The sequence below is a fragment of the Choristoneura fumiferana genome, chromosome Z (genome assembly GCF_025370935.1).
Source record: "Choristoneura fumiferana chromosome Z, NRCan_CFum_1, whole genome shotgun sequence".
In the NCBI taxonomy this organism is placed as follows: Eukaryota; Metazoa; Arthropoda; class Insecta; order Lepidoptera; family Tortricidae; genus Choristoneura; species Choristoneura fumiferana.
Window position 1 is genome coordinate 14,605,917 of NC_133472.1, and position 24,945 is coordinate 14,630,861.

Consider the following 24,945-nt stretch of genomic DNA (forward strand, 5'->3'; position numbering starts at 1 on the left):
GGATGTGATGCATCTATATATATAGCTATACTTGACGTACCTATAATTTTATTATATAAGTCTTTTATGGACTTCTTTACAACAGCGTAGCCATGAAACTTAGATAATATGACAGAGAAGCCCTGAATGTAACGTGAAGTTCAGAAGAACTGAGGTGATAAGTAAAAATGGTACCTAAGTATGAGTGTTGGTGTCTGTACCAACGCCGTCTACTACCTAGGTACTTTATCCAGGTAATTTAAGCCAACTAAAAGTCCATGCTCGTAAAGCTGGCAGATGATGCCCGATAAATGCAAAAGCATTATGGTAACATATTTTTTAATTCGTCCTTTAGACAGTTTAAGAGGCAATTGCAAGTGCACGCGCAAGAGTGAGATTTATAATAAGAAAACGCTCCTACCGCGCTTGCACCACAAGGATCTATAAATCTCTTAAGTACTGAATCGGCCAATCCCGGTTGAGAAACGATAAATCATCTCCTCGGACAGTAAAGTCGATTCGAATATGAGTATCGTCTCGCTCGCACTCGTCCTTTCTTATGCACTTCACATCATTTATCATTTTCTTCTCTCGTTCCTTCTCAATGATAAATTCAATTCTCTTTTGGAATATGATTGTTCATCGTTTTGTAACGGTGGTGTTTTATTGTGGGTATCGTCACGGAGCAAGGTTTTTTGATCGGAATCTGATCGAAATCATCGCGAGAATTGGATTTCCATTTTAGATTTCGTATACCGAGTGATCAATCTTAACTCGTCGATGTTGGATACTTTTACGGCCAGTTTTTCAAGTTTAGTTTATGGCAAATGAGAAACTTTAAGCTATCACTTAAATAAATAAACATCTTATACATCTAAAGGTAGTTTAGTTTATTTAATTGCTATTATTCACACAACGTTGAGGAACATATTAATCTCAGATAAGTCTAATAAAATACTTCTATAATGAATTGAAATACGGTCTTTTATTAATTTTAAAATTCTGCTATTTACATGGCTGTAGAAAAGACATTCAACAATATCCTCTTAAAATAACTTAGAATACGTGGTGCTCTTTCAGTCATTTATATGCAATATAAATAGATTTAGCTTGTTGCTCGTTTGTTCATTATCTAAAATGTCAGTAATGTGAAAAAATAGATACTTCATTATATTTTTACATATTTAAGTATAGCTATAATTGTATAGTTCAGAAGTAGATAGCACAATTTAATAGCAAAGACACAGATAATTTACAAAAAAAAAATCAATTGCTTACAACTATTATCACTGGGCATTCATCTTAGACTACGTACTTTACATGACGTCGGCTATACTAAAGTAAAAATGTACATGAATTATACAACCTACCAATCGTACTTTTATTGGACTTCGATGCTTTGGCCATGCTGCTCATTGTAATTATTATTTATGTTGACTACAATCATACTACTCGTACTTGAAACATTTGCGTAGAAGGGACATCTGTGACAATGTAATAACTATTCATAGAAATTAAGCAAACTTTTGACATCACTTCTTCACGTACTCGTATCATGTAACAGTTATAAAAATCATTTTCCATGTTATATTTTTTAATTGAACTGTTTGTACATTTAATTCTTAAACCTACGATAAAGGCTGTATTAAATCACTGTTAACAAGGCAATTGCAAATGTACACGAAATCCGAATATCTCCTGCGCATAACATCTTGGGTTTTTCACCAAAGCTCCCAGCGAGCCCACACTTCGAAAAGTTAAGCAGCGTGGAAGATGACATAAGACTTGCTCTCAAGATTCATAAATTAAATGTAGAACACGCGTACCAAAACCCATTTAAACATTTGATACCTACTGTTTTTGTATCAAAGTTGTTCTAAAACAAACAACAGATTCAGTCCCGTATTGTCATACTCCGGCTCGCTGCAACCCTTTCACCATACTTTACTTATAAAGTCAATGAAAATTGGGTAGGCAATTAAATTTATGTATGTCTTTCTTGAAGTGTTGCAGCGAAATTAGTTTTGTGACAACGTGAAAAAAAAACCTTCGGAGACTGAACTAATACATACAATAATTATAAGCGTAGTGCAGTATTAATAAAAATCGATTTCTGTAAAGCGTCTTAGGAAGCTTTTCATTCTACGTAAGTATTTTATTTCAGACTCGACACAGCAACATAATAAACACTTTAATCACGCGCGTTAAAAAACATGTCAACAAAATTGGTACCTAAGTAATTCACAGTGTATTACAATAAAAAGTCCGACCAGAATAAAATTTCGTGGACCTACATTTATCGGTGTGTGAGTTTACGTCGAATGAAGAGTCCCCTAAGCGCGATGCTGTCAGTAGGCAGCGGCTGCGCCCGAGTGGTGCATTAAGTGGTGGTGGTGGTAGGACTCCTGTGTGGGACACCACCAGTCAGGCACGCCGTGGGGCATCGCAGGAGCAGGCTGCTGGAATTGGCTCCAGTGTCCGCCGAAGCCGATTTTGTTGTCCATGACGCCATTACCCCCTATATTGGTAAGATGAGGCCCTTGATTATGATGGGGAGGCGCGGGTGGTCGTTCGTAAGGTTTCTGATCGTGCGGGTTAAGGTATTTGTCGTTGAGACTCTCTAGTTTGTCGGCTATGGAGGCGTGATGCGGCGGGTGGTGAGGCGGCATGGAGGGCGGGGGCTGGGGCGGCGGCGGCAGCGGCGCGGCCGGGCTGCTGGCGCCGGCGGTGACGCTGACGCTGCCGGCGGAGGAGGAGTCGTCGCCGTCGCTGTCGTACCGCGGTGACGCGTCGCCCGCCGCGCCGTGCACCTTCATGTGCTTGCGTAGCGATGACGGGTGCGTGTACGACTTGTCGCACCCGTGCACGCGACAATTGTAGGGTTTGTCCGACGTGTGCACGTGAGAATGTTTCTTTCTGTCAGAGGAATTCGCGAACCGCCGGTCGCATCCGGCATATTCACATTTGAACGGCTTTTCGCCTGTTGACAAAGAAATAGATTATTTACATTTTTGCTTTATTTGTAAACTAGACTTTAGCCGCGGCTTCACACGCATTAATCATTAGGCTTAGCAATTGAATTGAAATTCCAAGATTCTGCAAAAACTCCTGTGGGAATAGCCAAACTTTATTAACGTAGCAAAAAATCCCTCGGCCGAATTTCATATTACTAATACCTATATAGCTGTTGAAAGTTTGGGATTTTAACCCTATCCCTTGGGTTTTAATGGAATAAAAAGTAGCTTATTTTATGTGTTAATATATACATCCACCTATCTACATACCAAAGTTCATCTTAATCCGTCTAGCCGTTTTAGCGTGAAAGGAGTAACAAACAAACACACACAAACACATACTGACAAACTTTCGCATTTATAATATTAGTAGGATATCAGAATCTTAATATACTTGAAGGAAATTTAGGTATTTTCTAATAATATAGTTGTAACGTATGCTTGTAAGAGCACTAACGTGACCTATCCTGCGTTATTAAAATAAAATTGAGACGATGGAGACAGACGAGGATAATGTAGCTAACTTGTCTTATACAGACTCCAACTTGACGTAAACCAAAATTTTCTGAGCATTTACGATCCCGGTAGCCGCGCAGTTTTCCCCCTTTCTAATCTAAGAAAAAAGTCAGAGCCATGTAGGCGAATGTCCAATCACACCATAAATAACCAGATTTGCTCGTTGTTTATAGTTTACAAGAATAAATAAATATTCACAACAATTGCAAGGGATACTTAACGCGGCCATAAATCATCTTTATACGAGTTTGTCATATTGCCTTTTATAAAGACGAGGGTTGCGAGGATGAAAGACCGGATTTAAGTTCAACAGACATAGGAAAAGGTTCTATTTTTAACCGACTTTAAAAGAAGAAGGAGGTTATGAATTCGGTTGAAGTTTTTTAAATTTTATTTTATGTTTGTTACCTCAGAACTCAGTCATTTAGGAAACGATTTGTTTTTTTTTTAATGGTACGGAAATATTTCCAATTAAGTCAGGATCTGATCATTGAGTTGTAGAGAAATTGAGAGAACTATTAAAGTTTTGTCTGATTTTGAGTATATTTATTTAGTAGTAACTTGTTTTGCTCTTGCAAATCACCATTTGGTGATTCGTCTGTCACTATGCATATGGTGAAGTTGAACGGATGGTGAAGCACCGGTGACTCCTCAACAAATTACGTCTCTGCGTGGCAAAAGCCATCTTTTGTAAAATGTGACAAGCAGTTGACATTAAGCTAATTAAACCTAGATTAGTAGTACGAAAAAGCGAGACAATTTTTAAAAATAATAATTCATGATTTTCTTTTCTATCACAATGTTACATATACTTAATAGTAAAATTGCATAATGTTTTTCTATCATAATGTTACATAATTTCTTAACGTTAAGTAAAACCAGTTTATACAATTCAACCTAAACTAATAGCTTTTTTCGAAATGAAAAGAGATTTGCAATTATTAGTGCACTGTTGGTGTCTAATAACTAGGTGCTACTGGTACAGAAATATTTAAATGCGTTTAAATTTAGATGCGTCGGCATGTTGAAGAGTCCTACTCGAGTTCACCGAATCGTGTCAGCGTAGGTAATATTCAATAAACACATTACGAGCGTGCATCAGCCTTCGGTTAGTGTGACCGCACTATGCAACAATACGTGTAGATTTCTTTGTCATGTTTACAAATAAGCCTCTTCGGTTGTAATCCTCGGCATTGTGTTTGAAACTCGAAGATCGCGCTGAGGAGGCACAGATGCTAATCTCAAGTGTCTGTTAACGCAGCAATAATAGGGCTTTTTAGACGTTCCCTTTACCGCAATATTTGATACAGTAAGCGCATGTATTGAATGAACAGATCACACATTCGACGGCTTTTGAATGGATTGATACTTCCTTTCTTTCATTCAGCACTTCGTCTCAAAATATTTGTGTATTGTGAAGGCGATTGAAAGTTTCAAATTCAAACGAATACAAAATGATGTTTAAAACTTTATTCTTCTTTTGATATGACATGTGGCAGATAGGTACGTATCTACCTGGTAAATTTAGCAGAGCATAAAATGCACAAACAAAAAGTAGCTCCGTGATCTCATTCGGGCCGGAACAATAAAAACGTTATCGATACAAAACACTAATGAGTTAAATACGGCGATAAAAGAGGGCAAAACATGTGTCGCCCGTCTAATTACTAATCGGGCGTCTCATCTCGGCGGATGACAAGAAAAAGGATGAGCGACAAATCCTATTAGAGCGCGATGCCTTATCTGCGCACGCGCGGCGGCCGCGGCTCACATTTTCTACTATAATCATTCATGTTTTTCGGTATTTCAGAATTTATTTCCTTTTATGCTTTGCATATAAATCAGCCTTAGAATAACTGAGATCTTACACCTATCTGGTGGACAATCTATAAAGTGACAAAATAAAAACAGAAATCAAACGTTGGCAATGCGCATCGTGAATTCGCTGCATGCCATGCCGGCCGCCGGGGCACGGGTTTTAAGGTCAGATGTTTATCTTAAACGCCTGTCTCACCCGCAGGAGACACTTTCCGTACCTAACGTTATTATCAACGTAGACAATTAAGTTCTTATACTTGTTAGATTTTATTGTTAGATTTTATAGTTTTTATTGTTACAAAATAACGCCTATGTATCGTGCTATTGACAAATATGTATAATTTATTCAGGAATAGCAATTTGATATGAGGCAATCAAAAAAAAAATATTATGTAGTCAACATAATAAGTACCTATAAAGAGTCACTTTTCGGAAAACAAAATGTTTACGACAAACATAATTTAAGGAAGAAGTCTTGTCCAGGACTAAATAAAGTAACTATTAAATTGCTGAATATTATTAAACGCAATAAAATCAAGAGTTGTATTTTTTTGCGTTTGTGGGATCTGGTTAATTACGTAATACGAACTTGTTACGATTCAGAAAAAAACTTACATCCGCAGACACTAAATTTTCTGTTTGTGTATATTGAATTATTATTGAAGTGTACTTTAATTTCGACGTGCATATTTTTAAAATGTAATCTAAACTTAATGTAATCTCAAACAAAAAGCGTAAACAATAATATTTACAGCTAATAGCTAGTCGGTATGAGATTATTTACACAGATCATCTCGTTCAAGTACAGAGAATAGAATTGTATGAATTGTTTTAATTGAAGTCATGGAGAGATAGAATTATGCCTATGCACCTAATTTCGCAATAAGTGAAATGTAGGGTGTAATTTTTTTTTTGAGTACACTTTGAATTAAGCCGAGAAATAAACAATGGATTTTGTATTGAGAGGCTAAAACGAACCATTGACACAATACACCTTAGGATTTTATTCACCAGCTAAGTACTTATGACTTGGTTTTGGTCCCTATAGATACAAAATCTATTACGAGTATTGACCCATTTTCCTTTTATATGACTCGATTGGCATATTTTTTTTTGAGAAAATGTTAGGTACTTTAATTTAGCAAAATCAGTAAAAGGTTTTCGCGAAGCATAGGTAAACTATTATGGTAGTTGCCTTGACTGCACCATCTCAAGTTTCGACCCAGAGGTACTCGTGCCGCAGAGCTTACTACTTATTTAGTAATTTTAATAAAGTATTATCGAGTAGTTCTGCATTAGTAATTATTTAAGAATCGAGAGTAATAAAATAACAGTTGGCACATTGCCTAGTCAAAATTATCCACGGTGTTGGATTACAAATCACTACTTAAGTGCGCTCTGCTGAGAAAACAAGCTTTTTAGAAATAGCACGAGCGGAGGAAACCTGATCCAGTCGGCCTTTGCACCCAAATTGTGGTAAATGGCTTTAGGTGAGTTTGTAGAAAAACAAACGCGGGTTACCGGGTATCAAGTTGCCCGCGCGTCGACTCCACACAAACTACTATTCATTACGACATCCAAATATAGGTAGGTGCGGCTTTAATTAACTCTCAAGCATCGCTAAACCTTCAAAAGCGCGATATTGATAGACCACGTTGACAAGATACCTCGAGTAGATTTGCATTGTGAATATGGGTTCTGCCAAATAACAGTCGAATAAAAATAAAGTACCTAAAGAGCCACGTACCTATCTATTGTAGCTTGAAATTAAATTGCCGTTGACGGATTTAATTATTTATCAGTATTAGAGTACAATAAGCATTGTTTTATCGGCTATTAAATAGTACATAATGGAGCAGATCCGAGTTAATTCAATCTCTAATAGACAGGCGGCTAATGAGCAGACAATGACTGGTCGTTTGCGGACGCAGTCGACCCCTCGGCGCTCAAGCAGACATGACCACGCGCAATGTTCCTCTGACCCGTTCGACGTCGCGGCTCAAATTAGTTAGTGCTTACATTCTCTTTACTCGCAACCTCTCAACGTTCATCGACCAACAACAACAAACAAATTTGTCAGTGGAGAACGATCGACGACACTTCTCAGAAAATTTAAATTTCATTGCATGTTTAAAAGAAGTTTCGTACAGGGTGTTTAATGATTTATGATGCTCCCTTTATCCAAAACGTATTTCGAATTAGAAAGATATATTAATATCTTCATTTTTTCCACTTCTCAGAGAATACAGGCCCTCGTCCTGAGAATACAAAAAGAATACGCGGGTCGGCCGGCGCGGCGCATTCGGCGCCCAACGACCGTGTGACAAGGTGCTTTATGCGGACGATTATGACCAGACCGAATAATGTTCCGATACCCGATAAATATCTGCCAACTCATACAAAAGCATCCCAATAAAAATATAATAGTAAATGTACCAACAACAACGCAGGCCGCAAACTGCACAGTCATATCAGGCTGATAAACATAAATTAAAATGAAAACGTACCGAAGGAAGAGAAGGACGGTGATTGTTCCTTATAAGAGAAACAAATTAAAAGTGGTATTCCTAATATGTACAGCGTATGTTCGTGGGATGGTTGGTCCGGGGTTCGCACATGTTACGGACTTGAGAGAAGCTGTGTTGTAGTCGCGGAATAGGTTGGTTTTGGCCTTTTTTGTCACGGAGTTCGCCGGACGCGCGTCGGTACGACTCGCGGTGATTCACGGAGCCCGCGTCATTACGTTTTATAATATTTCACTCGCTCCTACCCAGCGTTTTTCACTATACTAAAAGAATTATGATATCGGCAAATAACCGGCGCCAGACATGGACGTCATCGTGAGGGTAAATGTCGTTGATTACGTTTTCTGCATGTTGAGTGCGACTAACTCTTTTCATAGTGATGAACAAACGTAACTACTGGGGTTTTTGTAGCATCTACTCATTAAAGAGTCTATAAATGCTGTTAATTTTACCTTGCAACATTTTAATGTTTTTTTTTCTGTCTTAGAGTACCTACCTAAGCGCTAAGTTTTAGTAGTAGGTACGTACGTACCTGGTACCTGGTACGTAACAGGTACCTGTTGCCAGATCATAGCCTAATTAGGACCCTCCTTGTCGTCTCCTTTATTGGTTTGAAATCTTTCAGAGTATATTATGGGAATAAAATATTTTTATTTATCTAACAGTCGGTAGTAGAAATAAATAAATAAATATCATGGGACACTTGACACCAATTGACCTAGTCCCAAACTAAGCAAAGCTTGTACTATGGATACTAGGTAACGGATAAACATACTTATATAGATAAATACATACTTAAATACATATTAAACAATAAATAAGAAAGAATCACACACAAGTTCTCAAGACATTTACCTAAAGAGAACATTTTCTCTTTACACATTGTAGGCACAAAATAAATAGGTAGACGAAAACCTTTTGCCTCTCAGCTAGCGGAAATTGTGAAAATAACATCCGTCTTGCTCTGATACCGATCTGCCGACTACGCGGCAGCAAAGACGTTTCTAAAGACAATTTTACTTGAAAATAACTAGAAGAAGGAACAATCCAGCAATCAAAATCGTACCCAATGACTTTTTTTTAACCAGATTAAGTCTTTTAATAATTTAAATTATCCAAGGATTAAAATTTCTATAACATCCACATGGTTTGTAACAGACTCACTCTTGACTACATATTTCAAAAATCTTTTCTGTCTTAAAACATTTTGTTTGGTTGATAAACAATATTGTACGAGGCACCTGCGCCCTCGAGAATAAGTACAAAACGTATCCTAAATTCTGGCATGCTCGTCAATCCGCCGTCAAGCGTTCTGACAGCTCTAACCGCCATCATCGCGGCTCTCACGACCAAAAAATATCACGAAACTATAATACTACCCAATATAAAACCATGTCATTAATAACAGCTAATCGCTGTTATAAACTAAAATAATCATTTCAATTTAAATATACCTACATATGTAGGTGCGACATTGTCCGGTCCATTCTTTGTATTGGATTTCAAAGTAAATTCGTGGGAAGGGCCCATCCATTCCATACTTCATTTGAATGACAGGCTCTTTGATGAGGTACAACAACCGCAAAAGTTGCAACGTACCTGGATCTGACATTATTAGATACTAGGTAAGATCTCATATTATATGCACACAAAATAAAACAACGTGACGAAAACAGGCAAGGTTTGTGATAGCTTTATGTTTAGTTTAATCGTTCAGAATTTCCTGGATAATAATTTTTGCATCCGGGATTTAGATTGGAGCATCCGCGACTCTCAGACGATCTGAGTATATATTTTATATATATATTAACGAACAGGAGTCTGATGAAAGGGAGTTTATAATTTTTAAAGTAAGCCGGCTCTAGAGTTCCTTAAGAAAAAAAAAAAAGTTTGTTGAACAGGGCTACTTTACGTACCTACATGTTACTTTGTATTCTACAGGCACTTTAGAAATGACCAATATTGGCAAGAAGATAGCGGTACAAGAAACTTGGCAGTTTTTTTTGAAAACCTAAATTATACTCCAAATCAATTAACACACCCGAACTAAATTTCAATTAAAATTACACGGATATTGATTTAACGCTTTAATAATATTAATTTATATAGAGAAGTGGTCCCTCAGTTATGTATCTAATTCTGACTTCTTAGAGTTGTTTACCTAATGTAATTGTGACAAAAACAATAAACTATCTACGTTCAGTGGAGATGCAAAATGCTTTCACTGTGAAACAAAAAAACTGTACAACACATTTCCTTGCAGTACGTACTCAAAGCTTTAAATGAGGGCTATCGTTTTTTGTCTCACTAGATGGCGCACTGTTGCGTGAGGTTTTTAAGTATGGCTTTCAAAGTCTGTTATTACGGGCGTGAAAACATAGTTTAGATTAAAATCATATTTAATACACCTTAAAACCGTACCATAAAAATATCGAGCATGCCACAGTGTTGCATAGTCCCCGTTTTGTTCGGAAAAAAGGGAGGACAAAGGTTTCCGAAAGACAAAACTGTCTCAAAACACCCAGACATTAATTGTCCTGGAACGCATATTTGCCATAATTAATTTCAGATATTGCAAAATATTCACAAAATTATTCTAATTATAAATAAACCCGCGTAGCTCACCCAAAAACTATGAGATTTGACATTTCGGAGACCTCACGCTACACTAGCGCCTCTAGTGGCGAATTCATACGCGATAGCCCTCATTGTGTATGTAGGTGTACTTTAAAGGATGCTACGGTTCTACGATTTTCTGGGCAATTGACACAAATTGTTTTGCATGTGGTGAAAACGTCACGACTCGACACGACGTACTATGGTACTGTTTAACAAGTTTAGTGAGTCCGTCTAGAGGGTAAGAGAGGCGCCCGGCGCGGTGTGCTCCGTGTCGCGAGATCGTTGATACCTTATCTCGGCGTTGGCATCTACGTCGAAGATGAACGGACACGCTCGTACGAGATCAGAGAACGACCAAGCTCAACAAGAGCGTGCGCAACAATAACTTGTACCTAGGTACTTACTTACCTCACTTATTACCTACACTGTGTGTTTCTTGATTTTCGTTAACTTCATTTCATTCATTTTCAGTTCATTATTTTATTAATTTAGATTTCAGTGCATTAATAGAAACTACCAGGTAAATTACATTTTAAGCCAAATAAAAAAAAAAACGGAAAAATGCTACTTCTATGTAATGTAAAGATAGAAGAGATAATTTTACAGTTTTTACTAAGGGTGAAATCGTAAAATACACGAACTTATGGGAGATAAAACTGACCTTTTTAACATTCTTTTGCTAAATAGGTATGTGTGAAATAAAAACAAAACAATTTACTTATGGACTTTAAAAAAACGTCATAAATTTAGAACTTTTACACTGTTTTACAACAGCGCATAATTATTAGGGTTCCGGAGCCAAAATGGCAAAAACGGAACCCTTATAGTTTCGCCATGTCTGTCTGTCTGTCTGCCTGTCCGCGGCTTTGCTCAGGGCCTATTAATGCTAGAAAGCTGTAATTTTGCACTAATATGTATGTAAACTATGCCGATAAAATGGTACAATAAAAATTACAAAAAAATGTTTTTTAATGTAAGTACCTCCCATAGACGTAAAGTGGGGGTGATTTTTTTTTCTCATCCAACCTTGTAGTGTGGGGTATCGTTAGATAGGTCTTAAAATCATGAGGGGGTTGCTAAAACGATTTTTCGATTCAGTGGTTTGTTTGCTAAATATTCAACGTTAAAGTGCAATTTTTCATTAAAATCAAGTGTACCCCCCCCCCTCGAAAATCTAAACCGGTGGGTGGAAAAATAAAAAAAAAAAATTACAAGTACTTATATCAAACTTTCAAGAAAATAGCAGCCTAAGGTATAAAATAAACCTAAACTTGGAAGATTAGATTCCGTATAAAATACGAAATCTTTAAAAAAATATTACTTACTTTTTTCGTAATGGCTACGGAACCCTATTTTGAGCGTGTCCGACATGCTCTTGGCCGGTTTTTTTCTTAAATCTTGATTATTTTTTAGCAGTTGTAGTTAAGCCATAAGTGTTTTGAAGAAATTAACTTCATTTGACCTGTTGAGTGTTTCCTTGTAGTTAATGGAAATCAAAAATAACACGTTGTTTCATGAGCGAACATATTCGAATGAGAATCCTGGTAAAGGAAAATTTAATAACACTTTATTAATGCACGGTCACGAGTAACGCATGTATATTACTATACTAAAACGCGATCACTCAATAAATCATGTGAGAAATAAATACCAAATAAAAAACTAATTGTTCGTACCGGTAGGTAGGTATATCACGTTTCTTGGTAATAGGGACCAGTCCTCTAGAGACACTGCCCGAGCGATATGGGTTACGTGGCATCAACGTGGTGGACATGCCCTCTTAATATTTATACATAATGTATTACTCATTTGCATTTTGAATTAATACGAGTTTAGAATAAGTAAAATAAGGAACAGGTGTCTCTGTATGTACCATTACCTAAGACTAATCAGTTCTTTAATTAAATGAGTTGAAGATAATATAGCAAAATCATCAATTTTTGCAGGTACCTACCTACTTACATTGTAATGTAAAAAAATAAGTATTTGGTTGGTATCTGTGTTGGCCGGTTAGGTACCTATGATTTTATTTTAATTAAAATCTTGGCGATTTTATCAATAATCAGTTTTTCCGCAATTTATAATTAATAATGTGGACGCACATACTATCTTATTGGTAATAAAGCTAAATACAATGATTTACAACAATAAATTAGAATTGGCCGAGCCGGCGTATCCTCTTTACTCCCACGCGGGATCGTGTTTCAGCCCCCGGGCGCATTTTTGGGACAAACCAATATTTCTAACGAATATTAATAGCTTGTTTTGTTTTACTTTTTAACTTGCTTTATTTTGTTGTTTCCCTGTGAGGCGCGCCCAACATTCCCAGCATAACTAACATTTTAGACATTTGTGAGTTCAATATCGATGCCTATCTTAATGAAGGAATTAATTAATTAATCAAAACTGGATTAAAATAATAATTTATTCATATGCCTTTCGTTTATTAATACGTGATAATAAATGAGACGATCTTAGTGCGTTAATCTACGTTAGTCCGCTATACAAGCTTATTGTTAACGTAGGTACCTACTGTAGGTAATAGATGTTGAATTTGTACTATGCCAGTGAGCTTTCTTAGTGTACTAAACCTATATAATATTTGATAAGGAATTTAAATTGTCCTTCTTAGCATTTGTAGCAAGTTGCCAAAACATGGTGTCTATTAAAAACATCGTTCGCATTTCGATTCGATTCTTATCCACTTCTTGTCACTTCGATCGAATGTTTTTAGGGTAGATGTAAACACATATGTGGAATTCTCGTGTTCCGAACACAATGGAGGCAGGAGCAAAATGTGGATTTGCACGTGTTTACTGCCAGTTCTAATGTTATACAATCATAATGAAATAATTGGAATTATTTTTTCATTTACAACAACAGGGTAAAATGTTTAGAGTAAAAACACGGTTAACACATTTTCAACCAGTACGTGTCCGCATTTTTTTTTTATATTACGTGTACCTACTTTATAGGATCTTTAATAGTTAAGTTTCTTCAACAGTAAGTGTTTAATTTTAGTTCTAGATGGACTATTCATAATTTTATTATAAGGTAACTAATTTTAGAGAGCATGCTTTAGTTAAGCATTATTTATCTTTACCTCTTACTTCCAACTTTGCCCACGTTAGATACAGGCAAAATGTAGAATTAAGTGTTAACTATACATACACCATATACATTGTAACTTTTTATAATTAAAATTTGTACCTATCTAGACGATGTTAGATTCGACGTTGCTATAATTGGACATAGGAAGAGATGGGTGTTGTGGTGTAGGTTTCAGGTATTAGCAGATAGGCACAGGCGGGCTGGCCGCGGCCGCGATTAGCCAGCCGAGGCAGGAGGCTGCGCTGTCGGCGACATCACTCACTTCCATACATATTGATAGCGACAAGGTGTCTGCTAAAAAACGCATGAATGATGCAGTGAGACCCACCGCCGATGCCCTACAAGACGAAAGAATTTCGCACAGTTAGGAACCTCAAAGAGCACTCTTTTTCTTGACGCATTGAAAACGGCTGATAGCTCATTTAATTTAATGAGGAAACTAAATAATAGCTGTTAAAGTAAACCTCGAACACGATTAGCAATTTATGTGTTTTTGCCATTTAACCGCCCGGTAATTAGTTAAGAGCTTCTATGGTTAAATCCATTAGGTATTTATAAAGGTACCTAGTTAAGTAGAATAAGTTACGCGTAGGTATAAGTCACTGTGTTCTCTCAGTCACCTGTAAATACAAACATGGGCAGTAAAGTGTCTAAGGAAATGTTAGTAATAAGTAATAAGATAGAGAGGGCGAAGCAGCGTAGGCAGCGCGGGCGCATCCCGCAGGTTGGGAACCATTGTTGGATTGCACCACGAATTATTTATACTGGTTCCAGGCACCGTTGTGTACGCCTGGCACTCCAGTCCGTTTTTGCAAGTGATATAAATAGTTATAGTCTTGGCGCATAATAAAAACCATTACTGTCTGTTTACCCCCGAGTCAGGTATTTCTGAAGCTTTTTTATAGTTATACGATTTTTATTTGATACTATTTTTGCTAATAGCGCAGGTATATATCAAATTAAGGCATTCGAACAAAATAAACAGAGACGAAATTTCAGATATCTTTATTTACGAAAATATATGGGAGATACAGGGGGATACTGATACAGCCCTTTGAATCAATAAATAATTGACACTAGATGACTCAGTCCCAAATTAAGCAAGGCTGTAAGATTTTGAAGATTGTAGATTGTAATATTCCCAAACTTTGAAACGCTACATCAAGCGTAAGAAAGTCTGGTGTTTGTGAACATATTCATATTTATTAAAAAGTTAGTTCCAAAAACTAAATAAGTTTTTTGGTAAAAATATTTTTTTTAATACAAGCTTGTTTTTGCTGACTGTACTTGTACTCGTATTGTCACCCAAACTACATTTGCATACCAAATTTCAAGTCGATGCCATTAACCGTTGAAGAGTACCGTCCTGCGGAGACGATCCTGGCCGGACTACCAGGATGTCACTACCAGATTATTGTATTGTCACGCAATTTACATAAGTGTACCAAATTACAAGTCAATCCAACTACTGGAAGTTGGTCTAATTTTACTTGCAAGATTTGCCTACAGACAGACAGACAACGGGACAGGTGAAACTAAATAAATGCTTGTAATAAAAAACCGGCCAAGAGCGTGTCGGACACGCCCGAAATGAGGTTCTTCCAAGTTTAGGTATATTTTATACCTTAGGCTGCTAATTACTCTTAAACTACTAATAACTCTCAAGCAAACTTAGCCGTTATAGTTTTCTTTGATAGTTTGATATACTTACTACCATCCTGAATTATTTTTAATGAAAATTTTGCACTTTAAAGTTGAATATTTCGCAAAAAAATCACTGTATTGAAAAACTGTCTTAGCAAACCCCAATGGTTTTAAAATACCTATCCAACGGTACCCCACACTATAGGGTTGGATGAGAAAAAAAAATCACCCCCACTTTACGTCTATGAGACATCCTAAAAATTTTTTTTTTTAATTTTTTATTGTACTATTTTGTCGGCATAGTTTACATATATATCCGTGCAAAATTACAGTTTTCTAGCATTGATAGGCCCTGAGCAAAGCCGCGGATGGACAGACGGACAGACAGACAGACAGACATGGCGAAACTATAAGGGTTCCGTTTTCGCCGTTTTGGCTCCGGAACCCTAAAAAAGTATGATTTAATTCTGACTGCCTAACTGCTCGATAATCAGACCATGGAAACATGTTTTGGTGAAAATACTTATCCCCTACGACCATTTTAGCAAGCCCAAACACTGCTAGGTTATATCGTTCTATCTTGGAGTTTCAGTCTCTAGCTTCCGACTTCGTCATCAGATCAGCTCTATTGTACCATAATAACTGCTTTGTCATCAGAACTAAGTAGGTGCGCAACATGAATAACAATGTTTTGATTTAAATAAAATAGGTGATATTTAATATTGCTATGCTATCGATGAAATAATCATTAATTTAATATTTATACGTAAGAACAAAGTTAATTAAAACAGCAAAAATATTCAATCAGCTCATAAAGCGAATATAATAAAACTGGTAAATATCGTTAAATAAAGGCTTTAACTTACTAAGTTCATATTCATTGTACGTCTTAGTGCGATGCGGGTGGGGCCTGCAAGAACTGTTAGTAGTTAAGTACCTATGTTCTTATGTAGGTACATAAAGGAGGTTGACTTGGTTTAGTAAAAAACTATAAAGGAACTTGTTAAATCCACATATAGACAAAGACATAGATAGATATTTTTTTTAATTAGCCTAGGCCTCCGCACTACCTGATTAATGAGATGTAGTTATGCAATTTATCACAACGTAAAGACAGTCAACCGAGTCTTTCATAAATCATTGCAGAGTTTTTACCGGCACGACTTTGTAATTTACTAATTGCTCGAGTCACATTAGTGATGCGAGATTCGTATCCTATTCCATGGTATTCGATGCTCGTCGATGTGAGACAGCTTTGGATCGATACGCGGGCTCCAAATGCGTTGCCTTTAGTATCTCGACGGAGAAGTTTTTATGTGCGCTCCAGAGCTCTGTTCGCACCATCTCCTTGACATTTAGCGAATTTCTTAAAAGAAATAAAAACAATCTTCACATTTGCTGAAACAGGAATGTTGTCGTTTCTCCAAAACGTGTTGCCGTGTTCTCGAAAATGAATATTTTTTAACAACTATAAATCGGCTACCTATGTAGAGACTATCAATGGATATAGAGCTTAGCAATTTATTCTGTCATTTATCAGGGATATACTACAGTAGGTACTATCAAGGGCAAAGATATCGACACGGGCAAAGTTGCAAAAATATGTATACACCGGCCTTAATGTTAAGTGCATAAAGTCGTGTAAACATATTTTTGTAACTTTGGCCGTGTCGATATCTTTGCCCTTGACTGTACCTATATGATTAAGCACTTGGCTTACCTATAGTTTTTCATTTTTCTCAAAAATGTCTGTAAAAGTTGACATTATTCTTTACATATCAGAAGGTGAAGTGCATAGTTTATGGTCAACGAAAAATTAAAAAGTTAAAAAGATTGCAGGCGCGCTAGCTCGACAATAATGAATTAGCGCGCCTGCAATCAGTCACATTTTTTTGAAGTTAAAAAGGCCATGGAAATGTTGGCACAAGTCGTATACAGCCAAGTCTAATGGCCGGTATCAGATATTTTGTTGGAACTCCGGACTTTTTCTATTGGGTCTGAAATAGCTTGTGGTGTTTTCGGAGGAAAAATACACCTACAGTTTATTTTTAATGAAAAAAGGCGGGAAAGCATAAGAAAAATATTGGAATAAAATTAAATTTTATAATATATTTTGAGAAAAAGTTTATTCTACTTCAGAATTATTCACCATTTTTGAGAAAAGCTTTATATTAGTCTCGGCTGGAATAGCAATTGTCGGCTTCGTATTAGTTAAACGGACTCGCAAGCTCCTCCGTTTAATACTCATACTCAGCCAGCAATTGCCTACTTCCAGGTCACGACAATAATCTACTATTAAAATGCATGATAGGCTATAACAGGCGATAAAGCTGACGCTTAGACACGAAGCTACGCACAGGGGATGATAGTGTAAAAGGATAAAAAATAAAGCGCTTAACGCTTTTATTGTCTGCAGTATCTAGTAAGCGAGTAGCGTGTTTTGGGGTAGCAGTCATTGATGTGTGCATCTGTATAAAACTAGCTCTGTTTGTGTGCAACTTGTAATATGAGGCAAACTTTCTAAGCGTGTGTGCTGAGGGTTGAAATGTTGCTGTTGACGGGTGACGGGCCGGCCACGCCCACGAGATAATTGTTTGTTTTTACACGGGTACTTAGGATGTTTCTTGAAAAAGATAAGGAGTAATTCCTAATAATTTACAATAAATAGTTAGGTATAATTAAGTATAACGGCTTAGTCTTATATAGATTTTTGTTGTATTTCATTATATAAAAAGAGTCAAATTCAGTTTTTAAATCTCAACACTTAAACTGATTGTTTTGTTTTGCGGTGTTTAATTGACATATGTATTTCCATCTCTTCAGCAATTCTAGAAGATATTTCCTGATAAAAGACATATTGGAAACTAAAGCCGATTAAAATTATCATGAAAGTGATGAAAAATAGTGACATATTATTGGCCAGGACTTAACTAGTGACAAAGAGGGGGTCTCATTCAGTACAACTCACACATACGCGTTAGTTATTGTGCTGTGGATTTTTTATACACTTTATCAATCGGGGCAGATGGTCGCCAGCGCACATAAACACCTTTCAAACCGAATGCGACTGTATAGGGTTACTGCATTATCATAATAATGTAGCTCATCATTGCAGATAGTTTCACTTATTATTTAATTCCTTAAATAAATCAGAAATACAGATGGCCGTCGAACCTCTTAAGCATTAGGCGACGTGGTGGGGTTAAGTTTGTTCGTTTATCTGATAATTGAAGGGTAATAACAGGTAGCGCCAATTATTATTCTAATAATTAAGAAACATTTCTTTGTCGCTCTTAGTGAAATGATAGTAAATGTTGCACAGTTTAGAAAAAACGCAGAATGAAGCACAGATTTTATAAAAACCACTTGTTCTAACATAATTAAAGTGCTCAAATTCGGTTCTGATGCTACACCGGCTCTACATTCTCGTTTTACTGCTCTAACTACTTCACTATCTATGGTATCGTCTGGACTTTAATTCAGCTCCAACTTAATCGAAATTTTCAATTTATGACCTATTTACTCAGTAGTAAGAGATTATATCTAAAGTACTTAATGACCTTGAAATATAAGATGGCCCACAGATGATCTATCCCGTTTCAGCATAATTAGGTTACATATTTCCTGATGGATAAAAAAACGAGTAAGTAATAGAACCTATTATTGAGACAGGGTATTGTTTAAAAAGTGCTAGTAATATTGCGTAGATGAGCATAACCGTGTTTAGTTAGCAATAAACCGATGTTAAGAGCTGCACTCGACGTGCGCACACAATGCGCGGCCGCAGGGGCGGCCGGGAAGGGTTCCACATTGTTTGCAAAATATTTTGAAAGCGTCATTTCATACGGCATATTAGCCGTGCACTGCGTTTGATAGTCGGGGGACGTCTTCGGGCAAAATCATATCATCATTACGGCATTGTACTCTCGCCCTTGTTGCCACCCTAACGCTTCTCTAGCGATGGTGACGAAGTGATCAGAAAGAACTGCATCTATTGTGTCGTCGCGCCGGATGTCTTTCTTACGCGCCTAACTTTTTCCCAGCCATAATTTTGTTTATTAAAGTGTAGCTGTGATTATTTTAATAAAACGAGAGGAGAAATTCAAGCTGTTGTTTGTTTTAAAATAACTGTAATGTTATCAAATAGTAAATTAGAAGGTGTTAATAGTTTTCTAACAAGCTATTAGTCGGGAATGAAGTAATCCGCGCGAGTGGGCGGGCAGCGACAGCGAGCAGCGGGCATGGCCGCCGGCGGTTTGACGCCGGCCCGCCGCGCTCGTTCTCTTGCTAATGCGTTACAACAATATGGTATCATGTTGTTTAAAAGCGACGTATGAAGTCATTGGCATTTACAGAGCCGAATTTACGATAAAATTAAAAATCAAAACAACTATACATAAACAAGTTAGCTTACTATACAACCACTAAAACAACAAAGTAACATTAATGAAATGTAGGTATAATCTGAAACTCTAAATTCACATATCGGATTGAAGTGGCGCTTAGTTTTACTTAATTGTTTTAAGGAAATTATTTATCCTAAGTAACGCACTTTAGCCTTTAAACGTTTATAAATATCATTGAACTCTATCTTTTATAATGATAACAATAGCGCTGTGATAATTTATGAAAATAACTTTTAACACGTGTGATTGGTTTAGGCTGAGTCTAATTGAGTCACTGTTGGATTTAAATAAGTCGCAACCTCCCTCCCCCTCCCCTCGTTAACTAAATTTTTACTTCATAATTGAATTCGATCCGGAAAATATACTTTCGCTGAGCAATGTAAAATAACGTCAAAGATACTCTACGTACCTTTGCATTGCGAGCAATCTGTCTCTCGTTTGTTCCATTGTAATCGAAGCGCGCCTTTGCAAGTAGCCAATTTGTGATGTCTCGGTCTTCAGCAAATACAGAATTGTCTTCCAACAAATGTCACGTAGGTAACTCGCTTATTGTGGCCACTCGCTTCTCCAGCTTGTTTCGGATGGCACAGCTCGGTACTCTCAATGTGCTATTGCATTCTTTTCAGCCTTTGGCATTATTTGAGATTTTCACTGCAATTTTGACTCTAAGACGTCTAAGTGATTTCCGCATAAGCAAGGAAGTGCAGATTTTAAGACCGACGCCTGGCAAAAAAGATAAAATTTAGTGATTTATTTGTCAATAAACATTCGAAAATGATAACAACTCGCAGAGCGATTCTTTCCGAAAACCCTCACTCAACAGCACCAGCCTTAACCAACAAAAATAATTGATACTTATTGAATAATATAAAAGATAGTCACGCAAAGCTTCGTTAAGATAAGTATGTAAATCATCACTCGCTACAGCACGGATAATTTAGATAGGTAGTAAACAACTAAGAGATTGGTAGTTCTTTTGCCCTGAAATTAGAGCTGAATTCAGGTTTCTACAGAAAAAGATTAATAAGTACGATTACGATTACATTATGTTAAATAATTTAAAAAATTTCAAAATCTCAACTTGTGCATGTATTTTTTTTACATAATAAAACGTGGTCATCTATTATACAACAAAACTCATAAAAGGTAACTTAATTTCGGTAGGTGGACGTAAAGTCCCGCTACTGAATTTCAAAATAAAGTATCGCTTTACGGCTAAAGTGCGTTCCTCATAAAAGTATCAATTTCCACGCGCACGCGCTCCGCCGTCCGCCGCCGGCCGCCGCAGATACCATCGTCTCACACCGATATTCCTAACATTCTTAAGCTTCACATTGATATTACGCTAATTTTTTAGTTACTGAACTTTAATTACTAGGCTGTAAACTACATTAAATTTGATAATTCACTCGTACTAACATCATGTCGTAACTATATCTATTATGTATCGTAGTAGGTTGGTTAACTTAGAGTCGGATAAGTTTGCTGAAATTATTGTAAATATTTAGTAGGTAGGTACTTCGGAACTGTGAGCTAACAGCTAGATGCTGATTACGTTGGATATCCAGAACGTACTATTGCTACAGTTCCACAGGCGAGAGTGGGCAAAAGAGGAGAGCCCTTTGCCCGGCAGTGGGACTCAAATTAGCCCATTTAACAAAAAGTGTGAGAGTGAACGACTTTCCTACAGTCACGATTGTTAATACTTCCTGATCGGTATAGACTGCAACATTGAAGGGTTGCACACATAATTGCTTATAAGGTCGTCATCTCTTAGTTATAAGCATTGTTAAACTTAATAGTACCATAAATCAAATGACTATTTTTTATACCCTGGTATTTGCAGTCAAGTAATTAAGGGCATAATGACAGTGGACTTCCAGTTCACTAGCCTTAGAAGTAAATTTATGGCACTACATAAAACAATTCTTTAAAATCTCCCCACAAAAAGGTTCATTCTATTCAGAGACCCGTGTGAGATAATAGTGGACAGGGGCACAGGACAAAAGTCTCAACGCAACGTTAACAGCGATGACCAAAAAAAAAGAATAAAACCATCTGGCCATTCGCATTCTTAGACCTTATTCCCTTAAAAATCGATATTTTAAAGTTAACTACCAAAACCTTGTAACAATACTAGTATAGAGAGCGAAGAGCACAAACGCTCGAGAAAACGAGACGACGAAGCTGGACATTTTAATTTATGATACATTTTTTTATCTCCTAACATTACACAGTTCAGATGAATCTTTCGACTTTTGTAATGAATTGAAAAATGGAGTCTGACTTGAACAGTTTTTGTCCTTACCGAGAAACGGACTTCACAAGTCGACGATTTTGAGCCTTTATACGATGTCCGTTAGAAACAGTGTTTGTACTCAGATCGCGTTACAAGGATCTTCTTTGACTTGAGTTCGTTGTTTGGTGTCATTGTGACTGTTCGAGTCATTGTGAAGGTGCGCTGCGAATGCTTCGATGTCCAGACACTTCGTGACAGTGGGCGTCTGTTAGGCCACAGGCGGCACTCGGCAGCAGCAGGGGGCGGATCATTATGAATTAATGAAAATCAAAATGTTTCCGCAGATCAACGCTCGACCGTTGTAATGTCACCCCCTTAGAATATAGAATAAACCAGCAACTGTGTACGCGTTTGTTATCGAAGGCAACGTCATTATTATTCTAAAAGAGGATAGTAATAATATCATGTCCAATGAGACTACTTATCAGTCCTGCAGCAGAAAAATGTATTTAACCCAACTTAAAATACGAGTACGTCGCAACATGTCCATAACTCGAATGTTTCGGCAATGATGTAACTTTTAACCGTCGATATCACGGATAGTGGCCCAGGTATATTTTTTGCTTTGATTCTAGACACACTATTTACCCTAGCACGCGGGGATTGTAACGCGCGGCTTTTTAGTCTAAAGTGTAAGATCTCACTGCGCCATTGCCAAATGGGTAACGCACTCTATGACATTCAACAGATGAGGTGACTTTGTCATTTTTACAGTTATTTAATCTAGCCATAATTTTAGATAGGTTGTTAGTCAAAATAAGTACGTTAATAATATCTTAAAGCTAGCACTTACCAGTATGAGTCCTCTTGTGTATCTTGAGATTCTCTGACCTAGCAAACACTTTCCCGCACCCAGGGAATGGACAAGGAAACGGCTTCTCTCCAGTGTGCACTCGTATATGGTTCACCAACTTGTATTTCGCTTTGAACGGCCGGCCGTTCCTCGAGCAGCTCTGCCAGAAACAGGCGTGCGTCGTACACTCGGGTCCACCGACGTGTTCCACTGTGAGATGCGTTACGATCTCGTGCATGCTCGAGAACAGTTTGTTGCACAACTTGCGCGGCGCTGGCTGCTCCGGGTCGAGCCACTGACAACGCATGTCGCGCCGCGGCGGCGCACGCACGTAGCGCAAGAACGCGTGCGGGGCGTGGGCGTGCGCGTGCGGCACCAGCGGTGGCGCGCCGCCCTGGTAGTGCATGTCACCGCGCCAGTCCCAGCTCTGCTCCAGCGGCTGCTGCGGGAACAGCTCGCCGCAGGCGCCGTACTCGCGCAGGTAGCCGGGCTGGTACGAGTGCAGCGGGTACGGCTGGTAGTGCGGCGGGTGGTGCGGCGGCGCGTGCGGCGCGGCCGCGCGGTGCTGCGGGCCCACGCCGCACGCTGGCTGCGGGGACATCTTCAGCCCGTAGGACGCCAGGTGCGCGTGGTTCGTTTCGAGGAAGGCGTTCATGGCGGGGGTGGCCGACGCCGGCGCATAGCCCCATTCACCCGCCACCATCCACGCGGCGGGGTGGCCCCGCTGACCTTGCCGCCGCTAGCTGCGTCGCCTACGACGCTTTAGCTCTCCGCAGTCACGTCGCTTTAATTGTTTTGTTTCCAATATCAATCGCTTGTGCTATTTGCTTGGTGTTGTGGACCTGTTGAAGATAGTTTTAATCCATTAAAATCTTGAAAATTAAATTCGTTTTGGTATAAATTCAATAAGAACTTAATAAATTAAGTCAATAAGATGAGTAGTTCGAGACTATCTCACACTATTAAGATGGCAGGTAGGTAGAAATCTACCTAAACCGTGCGTGATCGCATCCTTCTGACAAATACGAACCGTTTTCAAAAAATAATAACGCATTCGGGCACCCATAACCACCATCCAAAATTTATAATAAAAATGTGAGGCAGGGCAGGTACTCGTGGACATTAAATTAAACTGTGGGTAAATTTATACGACACTTTTATATGTCCTGAGACAAAAATTTCGATTGTATTCGTGTATATTTAATTTTAGTTTATTTGTTAGGGCTGACTCCAATCTCTTTTATGGCACGTTGGCATTGATAGTTTATTAACATTTAAAGGTACATATTAGATATGTGTATGTACCTACAAATGAATGATTTGATTAGGTAAACCTGTTTCAGGACTGGTACAGCGTCTCAGCCTCCCATCGTCGGCCCGGGGAGGCATGCGTACCGACCGGCGCACGCAGACGCAAATCATTTGTAGGTACGATACGTTGAGAAGTTCATATGTACCTACCTACGAGCATACTTACTAACTAATCTTATCGCAGACTTGCCTTTTTGTCAAGCTAGCCTATACGTACTTCTTACTTCTCTCAACATGATCATGTAGGTAAGTACGTTAATCGTTAAGGAATGTTCTTAATGTTGCGGAATCCCTTGTATTTATTGGTGCAGTCAACGAAAAAGTGTTTGAGACGACCAAAGTTACTTTATTGACATACTCGTAACATTAAGGTTGTGTATACTTTGTTTATAATTTCGGCCGTATCGATACATTTGCCGTTAAGTGTACAATCAAAACTTAACAATTACTTTATTATCGGAATATAATATCAAAAGATTTAAATTTTATGACAAAATAAAATGAGGCCATGAATAAATATATCAGTTTTTTTTTAATTTTAGCGTTATTTATGATCTCTACGAGATTCAAACTTTTGTAATTGAACAAGAATTTAACCTAACCTTATATTATCTACATAGTTAAGACTTTTGCCACCCTAAGGTTACGGGTAAAACATTAAAAGCAATGTTTACAAGTTAATACCACTAACAAGCCTTGGTGTTTTTTTTGGATGTAGGACCTGACATAGAAATGGTAAAGCACTTTTTTAACCAACTATACATTTTTATTGAGGTTATTTTTAAAATTTGTATTATTATCTTTGGATAATAAAAATATATATAGATCCACAAATGTTTAGCCATGAAACCCTACCTATGCCTATGATTAAGGATGTATTCTCAGGTCAAACCGAATATTGAAACTGAAT

General features: G+C 37.7%; 1 protein-coding gene across 1 annotated transcript in view; it reads right to left on the reverse strand.

The window, feature by feature from the left end:
* Positions 1–945: 945 nt before the first annotated feature.
* opa (Zic family member odd paired) overlaps positions 946–24,945 on the reverse strand; it is a 32,871-nt gene continuing 8,871 nt past the window's right edge. Inside the window, exons 2-3 of the mRNA XM_074088522.1 lie at positions 22,725–23,566; positions 946–2,959 (exon numbers count right to left, since the gene is read on the reverse strand). Of these exons, the coding sequence (XP_073944623.1) occupies positions 2,328–2,959; positions 22,725–23,427 (1,335 nt within the window). The 5' untranslated portion in view covers positions 23,428–23,566 and the 3' untranslated portion in view covers positions 946–2,327. The remainder of the gene's footprint in view (positions 2,960–22,724; positions 23,567–24,945) is intronic.